This window comes from Daktulosphaira vitifoliae, unplaced genomic scaffold (genome assembly GCF_025091365.1).
Source record: "Daktulosphaira vitifoliae isolate Bord-2020 unplaced genomic scaffold, ASM2509136v1 Scaffold_3, whole genome shotgun sequence".
Classification (NCBI taxonomy): Eukaryota; Metazoa; Arthropoda; class Insecta; order Hemiptera; family Phylloxeridae; genus Daktulosphaira; species Daktulosphaira vitifoliae.
Window position 1 is genome coordinate 28,891,184 of NW_026099574.1, and position 20,429 is coordinate 28,911,612.

General features: G+C 34.6%; 1 protein-coding gene and 1 long non-coding RNA gene across 3 annotated transcripts; one reads left to right on the forward strand and one right to left on the reverse strand.

Moving 5' to 3' along the window:
• Nucleotides 1-27: 27 nt before the first annotated feature.
• LOC126900815 (uncharacterized) lies at nucleotides 28-19,723 on the forward strand. 2 transcript variants are annotated; one of them, XM_050676779.1, is made up of 6 exons: nucleotides 28-473; nucleotides 9,547-9,625; nucleotides 16,896-17,337; nucleotides 17,427-17,549; nucleotides 17,953-18,425; nucleotides 18,516-19,722. In XM_050676779.1, exons 2-6 carry the CDS (start codon nucleotides 9,566-9,568, stop codon nucleotides 19,101-19,103), a joined length of 1,686 nt encoding a protein of 561 aa, XP_050532736.1. In that variant the 5' UTR covers nucleotides 28-473; nucleotides 9,547-9,565; the 3' UTR covers nucleotides 19,104-19,722. The 2 variants fall into 2 exon arrangements, with proteins under 2 accessions (XP_050532736.1, XP_050532737.1); XM_050676780.1 differs by lacking the exon at nucleotides 28-473 and adding an exon at nucleotides 9,177-9,377 and having other exon boundaries at nucleotides 18,516-19,723.
• LOC126900856 (uncharacterized) lies at nucleotides 13,266-14,583 on the reverse strand. Its single transcript, XR_007702926.1, has 5 exons — nucleotides 14,305-14,583; nucleotides 14,037-14,167; nucleotides 13,904-13,974; nucleotides 13,640-13,786; nucleotides 13,266-13,564 (listed from the first exon to the last, which is right to left on the reverse strand). It is a non-coding gene; the product is annotated as an uncharacterized LOC126900856 (long non-coding RNA).
• Nucleotides 19,724-20,429: the final 706 nt, after the last annotated feature.

Here is a 20,429-nt window from a genome sequence, read left to right on the forward strand (position 1 = left end):
TGGTCGCGGTCTCCCGGCGGCCAAGAAGAACTGGCCGCCGCCGTCCCGCCAGTAGTCGCCAAGTAGTTGTTCGCAGTGTGCATTCACGGGTCCACGCACAAGTACGCGCCGCACAAACGACCTCACTGCGTTGTTCGTCATGTTCGTTTAAACGGTTCGGTTTCCTCTTACAGCATTACGAGTCTATTGATAAAGCGATTCTTTTGAACAAAAAGCATTTAGCGGTTTCAATATTGACAGTAGAGTTTTGATATCTTAATTGAAACGTTAAATTTGTGTCATGTGCAACCGATGACGAAAGTTTTGTCAGAATCCTCTTATCGATGACGACAATGCAGTTATTCGTCGAGCTACCCCCGAGCGTCACAACTGATCTGAGCCAGTGACCGGCTATAGATCGTCCAACGTGATTAGTGCTCTATTCAAAACGGTATACAAAAAACACGCTAATACAGCCACGCGAGGCCTACACTGTAAGTAACTGCATACATGACATATTTTCTTTAGTTTTGACATGTTCACGCGGTAGGAACTGGAAATGGGGGTCGAGTGCAAAGTCGGATAACAACCCTGTTATGAAAACATTTTGGGGGCGTATAACATTTTTTACCGCGAGTATGTAACAACTCGAGAGAAACTATTGAGTTTTGTACCCGAGCGCAGATACACCTACGGTACATTCTACAATTCAAATCTACACATGATACGTGAATAACTTTTAAAGGCTCAATTAAACTGCTATGTCTAGTGAACGCTATAACGTACAGGTGTCGTCCGAGTTCCTCGCAACTCGCTGGTTATAGTCGAGAGTTAAAGACCAAGTCGCGCGAAAACTCCCTCCCAGAGCAAAACAAAATCTTATCGCCTTGCGATGTCCGTGAACACCATCTGACTAAACCCCATTTTATTCTCGGACACACCAATTTCGCACTTAATAATATATTCGTTAACCATTCGGATTTAATGTAGTTTAAAGTACGACTTGCACGAACCGTCAACGTTTGTTTGGTAGTAATAACTCGGCGTTTGCTAATGACAACAGCTTTAATATCATTTACACGTTTCATTAAGGCGTCATAAAAATAATGACTAGGCGGACAATAAATGTTAGTGATGATTTCCTGCGTTAAACGGTTTATTTTTATGATATGTATTTTTCATTTTCCAAAAGCATGAATGGAAAATAAAATAATCTCAATTAATTAGAGCTCCAAAAACAATAGGATTTCACGATTAAAATAATAATAACGATAATTATTCTTTGACCGCGGATAACATAAACCGACCAGTTGCATTGGCATAATATATTCACATGACATGTGAATATATTACACACGTTTTATTACATTTTAATAATACAATACTAATTACACGGTATGTATACGCGGAATGCGAATTCCATTATTTCCCGTAACGTTTTCGAATATCGCGTATTATTATTATTGGTTACTAATTCTAATAGGCACACCATACATACAGCTAATTGGCGTGTTACTTTTACCGTGTGTGGTGGCGTCGGCGCATTCCGTTACACCGTCTCTCAGTACATATTGTACGCGGCAAGAGACGTGATATCCATACCCCCCGACCGACTGACCATAAACCTATCCGAATAAAACGGGTAATGGATATATTTCATTATCGGGACGCGCGGAACACGGAGATCACACCACTACAACTACTGCGGAAGAGTTATGGTATACGAGTTTTATGATCTCTACGATTTACGCTCAGTCGGTCGGTTAATTGACTGCCGGTTTCATTGAACATGATAATAATAAACGCTCGGACGTCGTCGCATTAGCAATGTTGCTGTTCGGCGCATCTGCCAATTTACACCGCGCATTCGTTTTAACACATTACAAATGCCTCCCCGTCGTCTCTTGACCGACGTTCTGCTGTAACAGTACAATATGCCGCTGGGGTTACTAATTACACGACGAACGTTGATGCCTTTAATAGATCGATTTCTTCGTAATCGAATAAAAGAGGTCAGGTTAAAGCCTCCAGTCTGGGCTCCGTTCTGACACCTTCATAAAAAGAACAATAGCTTTCACACTTGTGTAAAGCGCAATGATATGTTGTATCCGATAACACTTCTACGAAACGACGTGTTTATATTTTACGGACTGCGTGAATTGAGGAAGTACGTGAACACTACTGGCGTTATCTTACAGCGCCAAGAACGACGACGGCGATGCATACGAAGATCATTTTTCATCTCGGTCGCGTTCGACCATTCATCGGGTAGGAATTGTTCGGGCGCGCTAAATCACTCGTGTCTTATACCATCTAGGTACGATAATAATAATAATAATAATAATTATAACGATAGTGGTAGATGATTGTTGATAATATGTAATAATAATAAGTCGCGGCGACCAGTGCGGATTCCGAAAAACGGGTTTCCCAACAGTTTGCCAAACTTGCATCTCCCACCTCCGCCGCGGGTCATACGCCGTCTACAACGTCTCTTCGCGCAAAGGGTGCGCCGTGGGAAAACTGTGTGTGTGTGTGTGTGTGTATTCCGATATACGCGTATATAACGCGCATTATATTGTCGGCATTATGATTGTGTGTGCGTGCACAAAGTCGATGCCCCGTCTGTGGTCACCTCTCTTCCGGCCCGCGCCCGTCTTACACGGGTTGTAGAATGCCGTTGGGTCAAGGCTATAGATGCTCCCGCTCGCGCCGCGGTCGATCGTCTTACAGACTCACTAGCCCCGCGTTGCTTTCGTCGGCCAATAATTCTCCCACCGAGACGGCCGCACTTCTTTTCGTGCAACCACCGCCGCGGCAATCCGTCTACGCGCGCGCTCGTGTGTGTGTGCGCCATCTGACCTAAATCAACTTTCCGGGACCGCTCGAGGCTGGCGAGAAGCAGGTGTGCGTCGACGAAAAATAGTAATGAGTAGAAGAGGAACAAAAAAAATGATAATAATAACGCGGACGTATTAAACGTACGTCTACCGACGTGTGACGCGCAGAAATTTGCCATGTACGGCAGATAATATGATGATCATTTCCCGAATCGCTTATTAGTCATACGCGCGTACACACCACAGCTGTACGGAAATAATTTAATGCAGTGTAACGCGGGCGGGCAGCGAGCGCCGTGTACCTACAAAACCTATCCGTGTACACGCTCGACACCGTACAACGCATTGCGAGCGTGCACCCGTTGTTTTCAGAGCATAAAGAAATGTATACGGCGCCCTAGCTGACCAAAATCGAGACTGCTCGGGTCACGCGCTTAACACGAATTCTCAGATTTAAACAAACATCTCCTTTACGCTTCCGCCAGCCGTTACTTTTTATTGGTTTCGATAAATTTTCATTTTAAAAACTAATCGCTTTATCGTGAACGTTCTGGAAAGAGCCGGTGCGCTTGACGGGCGCGCTGCCTCGATGGTAAATTACAATCGATGGGTCGTTCTGTCCGCGGGAAAGACATTACACCGCAGCCGGTGTGTACCATACGTAACGTGTACTAATACGCCATCGACAGTCAGTAAATAAATTAAAAGCCCGGCGATTCGGGTACCGTAACGTATTATACGGCAGGCGGTATTTTCGGATTGATTCCAAAAAATGTGGTCGTCTCCCATATAATCCGGTTAGGACATAGGACAGGTTTGATAATGTCAGCCCCGGGGCCTCTCCGTCTTGCCGACCGCATGTACACACACGGCGTCGTGCGTTTACGGCACAGATCGGGGAAACGGCAGAACGAGCATAATAACAGCAAACCACCGAGAACTTTGTGCGCCGGCACCGGTTCATTTGAAATTCATAACAGGTCGTACTGATTGGCACTCGGGAGAATGCGCGGAATTTGACCGACTGATCGCATGGCGACCAAAGTCGGGCACACGCTTTCCAAAACAGTGTTATTGTGTCTCGTGAATGTCGCGCGCGCGCTCAAAGAGTTGACAACGTGACATCATTATTGGCACTTCCGAGCAAAGCTTTTGTTTTACACGCCGTCGAATTCTAGACAAAACGACCGTTACCGTGACAGACCATTATCGCACAACGATTTGCGAGTCAGATCAACAGCCAGTTCTCGTCGGACGAATAAGAACACTCGCACGACTCTCCTCCGTACATATCCACGAACCTCCGCTTACATATAATGTAATTATATAAACGCGCATTGTCGCGACGTGACAGCAATGTTAAATAAAACACATGTACACATGCGTACATGAAAAAAAAAAATCATTAGAATCGGGACGACGGATGTAACAATGAGCACTTGGCAAACAATGAGAGTCCGCACACATAGTGTCCGATGTCTTCGTACACATTATTGTACTTGAATTCACGACCGATGGGATACGGCCGATCGGAAAGTAGGTCGATACTGCGGCGGTCGGTCTGTCCATTGACACAACACACACCGCGGTAATCCGATAAATATAATAACAAAATGAAAACGTCGTCCGTAAAAGAACCTCCATACGTACACATTTCCCATTTATTTATTTTTTATTATTACCATTCATTGATGCACACGGCATTATCGCGACACGCCTTGTGAAGAGCGACTCGTTTCTTCCACACGAGCCGTCGTTTTTCCGAGAATATCCAGCGCGTTCCATCATTTATCCGGCAAAGACATACAGTCAGTTTCTATACGGAAACCAGTTCTTTACTTACTCATTTTTTTCTTCTATGCCATATTGTGTATGCTCGTTCCTAGCGAACGTCGTCTGCGGGTCTAGACGCTGCCAACTTTACACTACACATACCTATTGACCATGCGACTAGCAGGAAAATTATAGTAATTGTACGTTTCAGTACAGTAATACCATTAGTCTATTTTTTCGCAAACCGATTTACAACAGTTCTTAAGTTAACCAAACTTTACGTTTCTGAATAAGAGTCTCTTGTATTATGTTATCACACACCGAAATCCATAAAGTACGTGATCCGATTTTTCCACTCCCGCAAAAGAGGCTATTTAAAAAAATTACGATCAAGTGATAAAAATAATAGGCAGAAATAGATTAAAGACAACTATCGGGTAAAAATCAAATGTAAATACGAATTAAAAAAATCAAGAAGAGATGAGTAAAATGAAAGAAAACCGCCAAGAATTAGTAAAATAGAATTTATGATAGAAAATCACGGGCGACGTCGTAGACATAAAGTATTGAGATAATTCATATAAATAATAAATAAGAACATGTACATTGAAGATTAGTAAAAATAACATTTTTCGCTAGTATATTAGCAAAAATATCCAATTACTGTTCTAAAAGTTGTCTTATAGTATACAAATCAAATTTATCCACTAATCCTTCAATTGTACAACACGAGTAAATTATCTTCTAAAATACAAGAATGAAATGTTTACGATTATTATTACAAATAAACTACTTGAACATTTGATTAATTTGAAAGAAAAAAGTTTTTTGCCAAACACAGTGAACCGAACACCACTCTATTCATCCCTGCACAGTGTAGAGATACCATTAGAACATTTTTCAGTATGTTAGAATAACACATACGTTACCATTGCGGTCAGTGTATGGTATAATAATACATGAATGAACTTGGTATGTGAAGTCTTGAGACATGAGATATGATGGCACTAACCAAATAAAAGAAACCAGTATTTTTCGGCGTAATAAATCACACAATTGGTGTCGATAAAACCGCTACCGGCTAAAAATGATTAGAGGGCAAGAGGCCACGGAAGAGGTTTACACTTCTGTGTAATTATTTTTATCTTCATCAAATAAAAAGACGGTCTATTCATCGACAGTGTACAACTTCTCACTTACGTGCGTGTCACTTTTTACATCGTCCAGAATATATTTTAAAAACGGCATTGTACCGACTGACGGTCAATTGCGCACATATCAATAAGGTGCGGTCCAAAAAACCGCGTACACAACGATTATAATTTTTGCGTTTTTGTTTTCGGACAAACTAATTAAAACCGATTAAATACCGCGATGGTCCGCCCAAAGTGCTCTGAACGAGAATAGCAAACGCGGGCGTTGGCCTGAAAAATCTAGTTGAATACATCATTTAGAAAAACAAAGTAAAGCATAGACAATTTGCGCTTATAGATGCGCTCTACAAATCTCGTTTATTTTACTAAATAGTGGTTTTCGAACAACATTTTACAGTGCTCATAATTAGAATTTATTGCTATACTTACGAGAACAGTAAAATTAATGGCAACCGCTTAAAGGGTTCATTTACAATCCACTCATTACGAATAACTAATTTACATTTTATTTGCATGCAGTTCACGACAAAAGAGTAATTCTGCTGCATACTAACAACAATTAAAATTATGCAAGTAGAATTTTCTAGAATAAAAGACAATTGATGTACTGTACTCTTATTAGTTACATCTCTAATCTAATACGTGCAAAGAACTTATTTTACTTAATAAAACTCGAGCTAAAGACAATTTTTTTTACTTAGCGTTTTAGTAACATTATTATTGCCACAATAATCGTTTATTTTATATTTTTTATAAATGAAAACTTATTAAACTTATGGAAATAAATCATTGCTTATTTTTACAATTAATAAACTAGTCTTATAATTTTGACAACTTACGAAAAATGTGGAATGAGATCACTGAAACTGAATATCCGTTTATGGTCTTTACACTATTAAATCTACTTTTTCTTTCAATTTTCCAGTATTTTTAAATAATTTTATTCTAGCGTCAAACCTTAAATTAAAGGTTTATTTACATTTTTTAAATATTTGATTAAAAAACACCATCAAGGAGAAAAAGAAGCATCCAATGTACAAAAGTATAATTTTACTTATACATTACACTTTTTGTATGAGAAATTAATACATCAAATGTAATGCTATCTTTTGTTTCTAATGAGTTGTATTTATCTGTATCTTAACGCATTCACTCATTTATTTAAATATTTATTATAATCTTTTACTGGAATCTTATGTATTTTGTTATAAGTTTATTAATAGTATTGAAACAAAAACATAAAAATTTAACATTTCATTTATATGAGAATTTTGGGCATAATTTATATAAAAATCACTATATATACATGTACATATTTTTTTAACCTACATAAAAATTATTATACCATAAGTATCAGTGAAATTAACAAATTCCAAATCTCTGTATTTAAGAATTCATCGCATCTAGTTGATTCGGATTTAATTAAACGATATTCAATAATTACTGAAGCACTCATTTATAAAAAAAATTGCTTCTATCAAAGAATATATGTAAAATTACTTATAGCCAACAGCTTAAAAATTAGATGCAAATGGCAATTGCTCGTTAAAAAATTTGAATTTGCCAAAATATATTTTGAAAATAATACACAAAATCAAATGCAACTTTTTATAATAGAAATACGGAACAAATGGCCATGATGACGCGAGTTTTATAATAAGAATAAAAAAAATAGAATACACATAATTATAATTATAGTTATACCTACCAACAATCGTTTTAAGGTGTTTAGAATATAACTTGCACCCACTAATTTATAAAAAACAAAAATAAAAGTTTATAATAATAATAAATGGCTATAAATAAAATTAAAAAAATAATTTTCTTTTATATTTAAAATTGCTCTTCTTTTATAGTGGCAAAAAAAAAATAACTGAAATGCATATCTTTTTAATCTTTAAAAACATGCCGTGACTCTATATATTGTGTCCCACCATGTTTTAACATCTTTAATAACTTTTGACCCAGCTTATATCTAAGGTTACTTTTATTTTTTAATATCATCAAATGGACTAACATTAAAAAATTATTTTTTATTATTTGTTTGTAATAAAAAAATAAAGATATTTTATTAGAAAAACAATCCGAGTATAGTAAATAAAATGATAACTTTTTTTTATTTATTCATTTACATAGCATACCACTATGGTAGAGGAAGTCGCCCATTAGTAAAACCTAAAAAAGTTTTTATGTATAAAAGTTATTAAAAATGATAGAACATAGTGGGACATTCTGTATATTATTCAGCTTTGTAATCCTAAAATATTTATAAACATTTAAATAACAGAAATTGATAGCTAATTTATCAATAAATGTGGCAATAAAAACAGCTGTGCGTCTGATATATTCATTTTTTTATAATTTCTTGGAAATCATTAATCTCGAAGTTAACGGTGTTCAATAAACACGTTTTGGATTCGATTCATATTTTTTGGACACCTGCAATTGATTTGATAAAAAAACGTTTTTACTTGTATAATGCGCACTCGTAACATGTGTCATGTTTAGAATCCAGTTAGATTTGAAAAAAATTAGCAGTTAGCCGTCGGTGTGAATATTACTATTATTAAGCGCTTGGGAGATAAATCATTTCGACTTTGTATCATTATCATGTAACAGACTAACATATTATTGTTATCTGTCAATGACCGTTTAATCGATAGCTGTAAAAAAAAAAAAAAAATTGGCAACAAGCAACGAATCACACCGGACACGCGTTCCGTTTTAAAGAAATGAGATAAGTGTGTCGGTCATCGCGAGTTCCGCATACACCACACACTAGTTGACGGTTATTGACGGATCATTCGTTCTCTTTACGACACCATAATCATTTACATGGTTATTTTATATTTGGCGCGCATTGTATCAGTTGGCGGTGGCTAGAAAAGCGTACCTTACAACGCACGTGGCTCGCATATAAAATCTAAGGCAGTCGATAATTGCATAGACATACTTCTTAAACGCCTGGAAAAATGACGAAATACCAAGTTGATAACATTAATTTTTGTACATCATCTTTCGCCGCGTTAATAATTATTAATTATAGCGGATTAACTGTGCGACGATTTCAATATTGATTTTTCGTCCCGTAGAGTACGACACAGACACTGGTTCGTGTGAATGCTGGACGGTTACAGTCGACGGTGACCGAACGGGTATAGTATCCGGCGGTCGACGCTTTGACAACCGAAAGCGTTCGACTTATTATTATTATTAACAAATAAAGCAATTGAACCGCAAGCCAACCAACGATTCCGTGAACACTACTACCGGACGGGCTTAATTACGTACTTATGGCACGTATTACGGCCGTCCCCTCCCCCCACCAGTTGCTCAGCAGTCCGTCAGTCGTCCGTCGATCCGCTGCATCAGGTGTCAATGTCGTGCGAATGCCGACCTTTCTTGCCGTCTGCGTTCGCATAGGTAACCGCCACACTACCCGGCGCGATAGTTGTGTACAGTTAAACGGGTCAACGCAAACGTAATTCCTAGTGAACGACGTCGGCGGTGGTGGTGACGGTGAAGAAGACGCGTACTCTACCCGTGTAAAGAATTAAACGCACGCTTTTTTACGATCATTGATTTTTAACAAGTGTAACCAATGCCCGTCCGACTCCACTAGACAATAGTAGTAATCATAATAAATATTATTTTTTTTTATCTCGTACATGCACTCGCATGCGAGTGTTTCACGTATTCATCCGCACGTGCATCGCGCGACATTTACTTGCCGGCGTTTGTGCCTTTTGGAAAGTATCTGGAGTTTTGAACTAACAGTCGTGTCATATTTTGTTTTACAGAGACCCGACCAGACGCGAAATGGACGAAACGACCAAGACGGCCCGAAATGTTTGCCTGTGGATCGTCTTGATACTGTCGGTAAGTACACAATAATTAAAATAACCACTTGTGCGTGCGAATAAGTAGTTGATCGAGTACTAAGTGGGTATAAATGCACTTTGACGTGCTCCTCGCTCACGTCAGCTCTGTCGCCAGCTTCTGAATTATTGTTTTAATAATCCGGTACACAATGTTGCTGTAAAATAGTCCATCGTCGAAATGCCACCACAGGTCAAAGACGTCGTTAATGTTTTTTTTGTAGAAAAAAAAAACTGGAATGTCCTCTACTCTTTCCTATAAAATGATTTAATAATATACATTTTTTAAATATCCCCGTTAAATAAAGTTTTTACAAAACTGGACGCCGCCGTCATACACAAATACATGGTCCTAATACGCGCATTTACATTTTTATATTTCTGGTTTTCTTCCAACGTAGTGCAAGTCTTGAAACGGCCATCACATGATTTCCATGCAAAGTAACGACTGGCCGTTGGGTCTTTTTTTACTGACGGTGTGGTTCCCTCGTCGTCAGCCACGATGATTTCATTAACCAACCACATAGGCATGCGGAAACATGGAAATATATAATAATAATCATTTCCAAAGTATGAACCCCTCGGGCTCCAATAAAACAACCATACCCTAACTCTTTTCAATGAGAATTGCAACAGATTCGAAAATTCTATTCCGAAACCGCATAGTTAAATTAAATTACAAAACCTCACACAGACACGTTTTGTATCTGCCAACGTTAATTTACTGTGTTTCACGCGGTTATTGTCAAACTGTCATTGCTATGGAAAATTAATCCTGTAAATGATCAAAAACGTATTAAAAACTAAGCTTTGAAGACTGAAATGACTGCAACGTAACGATACTCTTATTGATGTCGATCGTATTGTACTTGACGCTTAAAACAACCGGTAAAACCTGTATCCGATTATGTACAAATCAGCTATACTGTATGTTTTAAGACGAGGTATAGAACCAAACGTTTAAATATATTTTGACCTTTATCAAAATTCAAATTATAAAAAGTGTTTTGTTAACCAAAAAAATTGACAGAAATTACCACAGTTTATTACACCAACTTGATCTTATAATTTTTTGATTAGAAATATTTAAATAATGTTATATTACTGAATTGCATCACTCAATTATTTCTATAAAACATGTGGTTCGAACAAATTTAAAAAAACGTGTAGGATGTTACCGAAACTGTTCTTGAGATTTGTGGTCGACATAAAATATTTTATAATAAAAAACCGTTGTTTTCATGTTGGGTTAAGAAAAGGTTATTTTATAAAGAACAAACTAGTTCAGTTATAAATATTTATCCAACATAGGCCCTAAATTTATCCAATATCCGGATCGATTTTAGAAAAACCTAACCCGACGTTCGCTTGCTATTAAAAATTTAATTAAGGCAACGTATAAATATGGTGACTATTTCTAATCGGAATACCAAATTACACTTTCTTCTTGAATATTAAGATAGATCAAGATTTACAGTAAAACATTTATTTATTCGCAATATTTCAACCTACTATTTTCATTTTACCTACCGTATAGGAGCAATCTAAATAAAACTAGGGATATAACTAAACTGTGGAAATGGTAGTTTGCTTCCCGTAAATACCTCAATCGGCGAAAAAAGATTTTTTTCATTATTAAATAAGTTAGATTGAATGTTAAAAGTCAATCAGTCGGTCGAATGAACTTGATAGTTCCCTAAAAATAAAACTCCACTACGCCCTTAAAAGGAACTGATGGTCTAATTCCGCCAAATTTTTTCATAGATCTTACAAAACAAAAATTATGTGTTTATTATTCCAATCCCACTATAAAATTTAAAATTCTATTAATTCGTAGGAATAATTTTTCTTTTTTTTAATAATGAGATTATATAACAGTGAAATTTTGAAAGAACTGATAATAATTTCTATTTTCTATCAACTGTATTTAACTTATCGACTTCAATTTTGAGATTATTTTAAATTTCCATATGTTCGATTTTGTAACAATAATACACTTGATAATTTTATCATTGTTGGATATCAACAAATTGTACTTATCCTACAAGCCATTCAAAATGTTGTTACGATCATTTAACGCATTGTTTGCTCATTGATGTATTGTTATCGCGTAAGATTTTCATCAATGGGGTGGATCGACTTGTGAGGTCATATCCACGTGTGCAGGCGGTTCAAGTCACGTGCTTTATTGATTACCTAAACTAGTTTACCGTTGGTTTGAATAAAACATGTACAACTGGTTTTCGTGTGACTCCAATAATCAAAAGACGATATCACTGTCTAAGTGTGAACATTCGATTTTCTTGTTATAATGAGTCATACTCAGCTTAAACTTTTACAAACAGGCAATATATTCTACCATAGAAAATACAGTAACATTTTATTAATGGGATAAACATCATATAATATACTTTTACTTAAATAAGAACTCCTTTTTAACTTCGGATATTACTTTCATAATTACAATACCGTTGTTTTTGTAAGATTACCTACCCGTCTAATTCATAAAACGAATGCTGACGACCATCATCTATCATAATTTACAGTAAATATTTTTCTTCTTCTAACCTATCTAGTATCTATTTTCCAGACCTGAACTATGCTATTAAATTCGTATAAGTAAAACGTGTAGGCAAAAAAAAATATGTATACTAGTGAATTTTTTTTTATGACTACAACTCTCATAATAACAAGTATTTCGCATAAGTAATTTAAACTTAATTACACACATCTAGTTAGGAAGTATTTATAAATGTTATTTGGAAGTGTAAAATTTATGAAATATTCACTAATGGTGTTGACAAAACAGCCGACATGAGACTGACAAACGATTCGTGCACTGATAATCATGTCATTATCATAAATCTCTAAATAATTACAACAATTGAAAAGTATGCCACAGGAAAAGACGAATAATAGACTTTAATAATATCTACATTTGTTATACAAGTGTTAATAAAGTAAAGTTAGGTTAATGACCGAATTTACATTGTCGGAGGACCAGTTTTTACGTCATGAAACATTTTAATATTATGCATTTTTTTTATTAAGAGCTACAAGGACAGGACTTGTCATATTAAAATGATAATATAATAACACATGCATAACATGGTCAAAATCATGTACCTGTTAAAAATGTGTATTTTTCTCGTTGTCAATTAAGTAGTTAAACATTGATTGGCAATGGCGTCAATTAACTTATTCGCATGAAATTTGTTTGTTTTCCCTCTAATTTACCCCCGAAATAGTATTACATTTGAAATCTATAACTTATAAAAAATCCTAGTGGCAAAATCTTGTAGCGGATGAAAAAGTTAATTGAAGTTATTAATATCTCAGTGTAATAACACGTGTGCACGCATATACATTGTTTTTTTAAATAATGAGCATAAGCGGAATTTGAAAAAAAAATAAGGAGGTTAAAATCATTTTAATCTCTCCTATATTATTTCTAATATTTTAGAATTACATATATTATATGTAACTTCCCTGAATTTTTGGAAAGTATCCTTCAAATATCCTACATGATAATAAAATCCTTGTGAAAATAAATGACTTCTATATAGATTTAAAGAAATAATATTACTTAAAACTAATAATAAATAACATGTAAATAAATTAACTACTTACTACTACTCTAAATCATTCTATTAGTGAAAATACAAAATTTATATGCACTTTCTTAAATTTATTTCAACAGCTAAAATTGTTACAATTAATTATACATTCAAAAAGAAGTAGGCATCTTGTTATAATCAATACCTTAGCAATTTGACATTGAAATAGAAATCGATATCTATAATAAAAAATAAAATAATTTTTATAGGAAATAAAATATCAGAGTAATTTTTAGCTGAACATCACAAACTCAATGAATGAATTTATCGCATACGTTCAATTGTATCTGTTTCGAACAATAAATATGTATACACTCTCTAAACTATGAAAAAAAATTGTTAAATTTTTCGTCGTATAAAGAAAAATTTAGTGCGAAATAAATTTAATGAATACTTACTATTTGCTAACCTACAAATCAAATGTCATTTTTCATTTTATTGTAAACGAACGATAAAGACTTGTATTCAATGTCTTGGATATTTTATATAATATTTTTCTGTTAATCCAACAAAGAAGTCACGGTGTTTTATTTAATATGGTGAATCTAATTCAGATAATTTTTAAAATATCAATTTAAAAAATATCGTTCAAGAGTGAAAAATAAGAATTAGATGTAAAACAACATTAATTGAAATTATATTACTTGCAGGATGAAACTTACATTAGTTAAATTATTCATTATTGAATAAAATTATCGAATATATTTTTCTTAGTAAATAGTTCAATTTAAACCTGCAACATTAAATATCGAAACCCAATATGTAATCGAATGAAAAAAAATTAAATAATTATACTTAATTTTAAATCGACATTAGATAGTTGAAATTTTATAAATTAACTTAAGTTTCTGTAATTTCCAATATTGAATGAAATCTTCTAAAGTAAAGAACTGAGATCCAGAAGTAATCAATAAAAAATACAGTGCCTAAAGAATATAAATCACAATAATAGGTAAAAACAAATTTATATCCAATCGATATATTATTAATAAATTTTAATACATCGTTAATCATTCATAATCAATTCAATTTACTTGTCAAATTAAAACCGATAATAACTCACCTGACGCCATTGTGTCTGAAATGGTATCATGGAGAAGTTTTTGTACTGCTTTAATACTGGCGATATACTATTCGTGTTTATACATATCACGATCATAAAAAAAAAAACACATAATATAAATTAATAATAGTGTGGAAGAGTAATGGGTGATTTGACCTCTTGCAGAGATGGAGAAAATGCCTAAAGCGTTGGGTTTTAATTACCGTCGAAACTCATTTTTACCAGTAAAAATAAAGTATTAGTCACTGCAGCTATTCTAGATTAGACTACAGACTAAACGTAAGCTATGACTTTAGTCTAAGTGTACTGTATATAGAATTTAATGCAATGAATAATCATGTATAAATATCCATACTAATTTATTATTATAATTGACCGTGTATGAACCTTGTAATATGGTTGTTATTCATAGATGGCGCCATGAGGATTAAACGAGACTTAAGTCACTTATAAATATCTATATCTCTCCTTTAATTAAAACAACTACTAATAAAAAAATTCATAAAAGTGATGGTTATAGTTTTAACCAGAGACGCCGATGTCAAATTTTATTTATATTACACGATAAAAATTTTTAACGAAAACACTACCACCTCAAAGATTTCTATAGATTTTTTTGTTGATTACTTATTTATGAAATCATATCAGTAGAAATCTTTTTCGTGAAATTATGAACATTCATTAGGATAAGCATATCTCTCTATATACCATTTATCTTATACATTTATTGTAACCGCAACACATGTATATAAGAATCAATGCCACTGGTTTTAACATTTCCCTACACAAATTATGTCTATATTGTTCCTATAAGAAGAAAATGACAATAAATTACTGTACATCACTAGGCTTCAGAAAGTCTTCCCTTTGTGCAACAAACCTCTAAAGATAACATAAAACTACACTATTTGCTATTATTCATAAAACATATAGTTTCACATAGTTGTATTCTACAAATTTATTAAGGGTTATTTCAATTATTAATTATGACTAAACCCGTCGTGTACACCCATCTTTTTAATCTTAATTATTATTAATTCAAACTTTTCTCATCAAAATAAACCTGGTAAATAATTAAATCAGAATATATATTTTAGAAATAAAACAAAAAATTTCGTCAGTTATAATACATTTTTTTAGTAATTTCATGGATTGTGTGCCATTTACATATAAATTTTTTTTAACATACCCATTAAAATATAAATTATGATATCTAGCACTACTTATATAATTAGAACGTATTAGAAATGGTTATGTAGTGAGGGTAGCTTTAGCTTGTACTGGTATTACGTATACTGTCGGCGTACCGCCCTGTCGCACTGGGTTGCGGCGGGGATGTTCGTCTTCCCGTTGCCGGCGGAACTCCTGACTATGGAACGCACCACTGGCCATAAGAGACGAAGACAGCGAGGTCGTCCTCTTGATGAAGCCGATCGCTCATTGGATCTTGTCAACTCGATAATTGGGTTTGTCGAACACCCAGAAAAATAACATATCGTCTTACACAAGTGTGGTCCAGATACGGCTGCTTCAACGCATACCTACACGGGATACACAGATCAGCCACGCCGTAATATGACCACTATCGTGCTCGCCTGGAGGTGTCGACGACGCTCTACAAACACTCTTCCGTTGCAAGGCCTAAACCCCAGAATGAAAGCTTCTTGAGTTTGGCTGAGGATCAGGTTCGGGGTCCAAGCATAGTGAACCTGATGCTTGGGAGTAAGGAGAGGAGGTCTCTGGTTCAGATATTCGCTGAGTCGGTGATGATCCAAAAGAGTCAGCCAGACGTCAGAGGCAGAAGAGTCCACGTCAAGAAGATCTTAGGTGTTGGTTCCAGCCGCCACCTTAAGATGGTGCATTTGTATTTCTTTGTATTATGAGCTATTAGAAACAATCGTTTGAAAAATCCTGTCCCCACCTCTACGTGGTACAGCCCAAGCAACGAATCCAACTTTTAGGTCTGGCTAACAGGGGAAGCCAAGTCATATTGTGACTCATCTCTTAATTAAATTCGGCTGAGTGAAAACATGGTGGTGTGAATTATAAAGATGACGTGAGTCATCTTGACTTAATGCCTAACGGCAGTTCCAGGACGGCTTGCAATATGTCGGTCGGAAACTCGTCTTCCATACCCACTTTTAACAATTAATTTAAAATAATATTCTTTAAACGTAGTCTAAGAGGGCAATAGTTATTTTTTTTAATTTCAACAAAATGATAATTGTATCAAAAGTTATAAGCGTTGTCAGTTAGGTCTAAGACACTGTATATATAAGATATTATGAATATAAATATATTGTATTGATCAACCGTTATTTTAGAAAACACGTAAGGGTACAAAAACATCAAATTCCTAATCTATGGATTCTATTAGTTCTAATTCTTCAACTGTATGAATGATATTTATATAATTTTAAATATAAAGTCTTTAAATAAAAAACTTTAAATGGTTCAAAAATTGTATGCCATATTCTCTTAATTTTCATTTTAATTACACCTGACTATCAATTTTAAAACCAAAATACAATACCATGATTGTTTAAAGTTTATTTTGACATGCTATTAAAATTTTATTGTGATTTCTATAGATCATGGCAAATAGTTCAATGAGTGCTGGCAACGGTGACATTTGGCCCTTGGAGAGGCCGGACGGTATGCCGGTCATTCAGTCGCTAGAAGTAATGTGCGGGAAAGATCACATGGATGTTCATCTACAGTTCACGCAGCCGTTTGAGGGCATTGTGTCATCCAAAGGCCAATACGGTGACCCGCGTTGTGTATATGTACCGCCATCCTCTGGAAAAACATTCTACACGTTTCGCATAGCGTATGCCCGATGTGGCACTAAACCCGATTTGAACGGTCAATTTTATGAGAACACCGTAGTGATCCAATACGACAAAGACTTATTGGAAGTGTGGGATGAAGCAAAACGGCTCCGGTGCGAGTGGTACAACGATTACGAGAAGACCGCCTCTAAGCCGCCCATGGTCATAGCAGACCTGGATGTTATCCAGTTAGACTTTAGAGGTAATTATCACTATTTTATTTATTAATTGTTGTATACATACGATCAATAGTTTCTCATAATTATTGAAATCGTAAAAATACTTTTGCAGGTGATAACGTCGATTGTTGGATGGAAATTCAGCATGGCAAAGGTCCATGGGCTCCGCCAGTAAGCGGTATCGTTCCTTTAGGTTCTACCTTGACTCTGGTAGTGGCCATCAATGATTTTAGAGGTAAGCTTAACCTGTCTCAAAAGTACTAACTTAATTAATTTACAATAAAAAAATAATAGAATTCTTTATTTTTTATGAAAGATATAACTGAATTGATATCTTTTTTGACAATAATATTGATGTTATTAATATTATTAATATTGATAATATTAAGTGTTCAGATTACGTTTTCGATAGTTCACCCCATAATTTTTACGATCAGATCTAAATTAAAGATTTGATTTAATTTAGAATGTATGCTGATTGAGTGAAAAAAACTATACGTAAAAATAAGCCGTTCCTATATTCGTAAAGAAATATATTAAAATATCCCCCGCTGGACGTAAGAGTCTATTCGTGATCTATTAGACGTCTTTGATCGTCGTTAATTATAATTGTCCTTTTTTTGCATTCAATTTTATAGGCGAATTCGATATGCGTGTAAAATCTTGCGCGGCCAGTGATGGAGGTGGTCATGTCATACAGTTGACAGACGATCAGGGATGTGTACTTCGGCCAAAGATGATCAGCGGATTTTTGAAGGCTCGTACTTCTGATGAACGGGCGTCCGTCATTACGTACGCCTTTTTCCACGCGTTCAAATTCCCAGATGCACTCAGTGTACACATACGGTGTAAGGTGGAAATATGCCGCCATGGATGTATGGATCACTGTCAAACAGATGAGCGTTCGACCGGACACTTATTGCAACAACAGCAACAGCAACAACAGCTTTATGGTTCGGTTGACAGAAAAGACCAACAAACCTTATCTAGCGAACCTATTGAACATTTACAAGATTCTACAGTCAACACCGATCAACCCAGCGCCCAAGCACAAACAGGACATCACTCGCCATTTGTTGTTGGTAATATACCGCAGACATCTCCGCAAAAGGTAACTATGGGAACAACCCGTATTATGAATTATTATAACCTCTTACCGTAAATCATTACGACTTGAATTTTTATTTTTTTTTTCCTATAGGACACACTGAACCGTGATGGATTCCCTCACGGACCTCGTAACCTCGACGAGGCGTCTACAAACGAAGACGATACGACAATATCAAATGATACGGACGTGGGGTTAACGGCGCAAAAACGGCGCCGTCGTAGACGATCGGTTAACGTGTCTGACATCGGTACAGCTGACGTAGGCGTTAGTGGATTATATGACGTTATATCGCAGTCGGACTTGGCGTTTACACCAGACACCAAGACAGACGCCGTAACCATTTTCCAGGGACGGATACGCGAAGACGTGGTTTACGGTATATGTATGCCCGTTCACGGATTTGGCGCTCTATTCGTCATGTTCGCTGGCTCAGCTATCGTGTCAGTAATCGTAGCAGGATTCCAGTTGTACAAATACCAAGTAAAACGCGAGAAACAGAAAATCATGGCCGCGCAGCACCATATTCGCCAAAACCATGTCACCACTGCCTCAGTATCACCCGATGTTAACGGTACTGGATACTTCCACACCTCGTTAGCAGGAATTATGGCCCTCAATAAACTAATAGCATCCAAAAACCCAAACACGACTACACCTCAAGTCAAACGGAATAGTTAGGCATATTGAAAAATATGCCTTTAATAGGCCACCTACTTAATTTTAAAGGTATTTTCATAAAAATAATAATTTTATACTTTTCGTTTGAGTTATTACTTATTATTGAAATTTATTTGAACCGTATCCTTAAATTAGTTTAGTTCACTATAACCATAAAAATATAGAAATCTCCTAAAAAATGTTTTGGCACCATAGGTTTTGTAATTGAATTTGATTACTATTAGTCATGCCATATGGCTTTATCATAAAAATAATAAATATTGCTTTGCATTTTGTGCCCGCAACCTCTAATACTTACAAAAATTTAATTTAATGTCAATATTGGTGCTCAAAATGATATATATTTACAGTTATTAATTAGTTATAAATGCATATTACCTGTAAACGCATTATTAAATGTAAATTATAGTAAAATTTAATTATTTTTACTGCCAAATCTGTGCGTTTTATGAATTATTGAATACGTTAAATTACCTGTAACTATATTTTATTATGTAAAAAATGTCAAGTACCTAAGTATTTTTTTATTAAGACGATTGTTTAATATTACATAGCTATTTATACCTATATATATACTTCTAAAAACAATCTATGTATTTTGTACAAATATATAATTCTTAGGATATTCAACGATGACAATCAAATTAGATAATACTGTTCAATTATTTTTTTTAAATATTTAAAAATATTAAAGTAAACATATATATTTACTTTATAATTTTAATATTATAATTTTTTTTAAAAGCATCTACAACTAATTTTAAAAGAATTAATTTTTACTCCTTCAATAATCTAAAATTTTATTTATATACATGTTTTGTATTTTAATGATCAAAATATAGATTTCTAAATATAGTTAACACAATTCATTATATCGTGTTGTTATTGAATTTAATTATTTATTAGAATATAGTCAAAATATTCCATGTGAGCAAATTTAATGCGTACATAAACGTCATAAGAAAAGTAACATCTATCCAAATATATTTTTTAATACCCATTTTAAGTTATGATATTCTACAATTGTTATCAATAAAGTGAAGTTTGTAAATATTTATTTAATGTTCAATTAAGGTTAGAAAATTAATTTAATAAAATGTAATTATTTATTTCTCAGTAATTAAGATAGGAATCGTCACAACAATTTACAAATACTAATTAATGATGACTTTTTATAATAATTATGTAATTAATAGAAGATAAATTAATTAAATTAAATTGTAACTAATACAAAACCGATGATTTTAATTAAGCATATATCTGTACATTATTTATAATACAAAAATTTAAAGTTGGTTATGTATTATACTTGTCAACAAAATACTT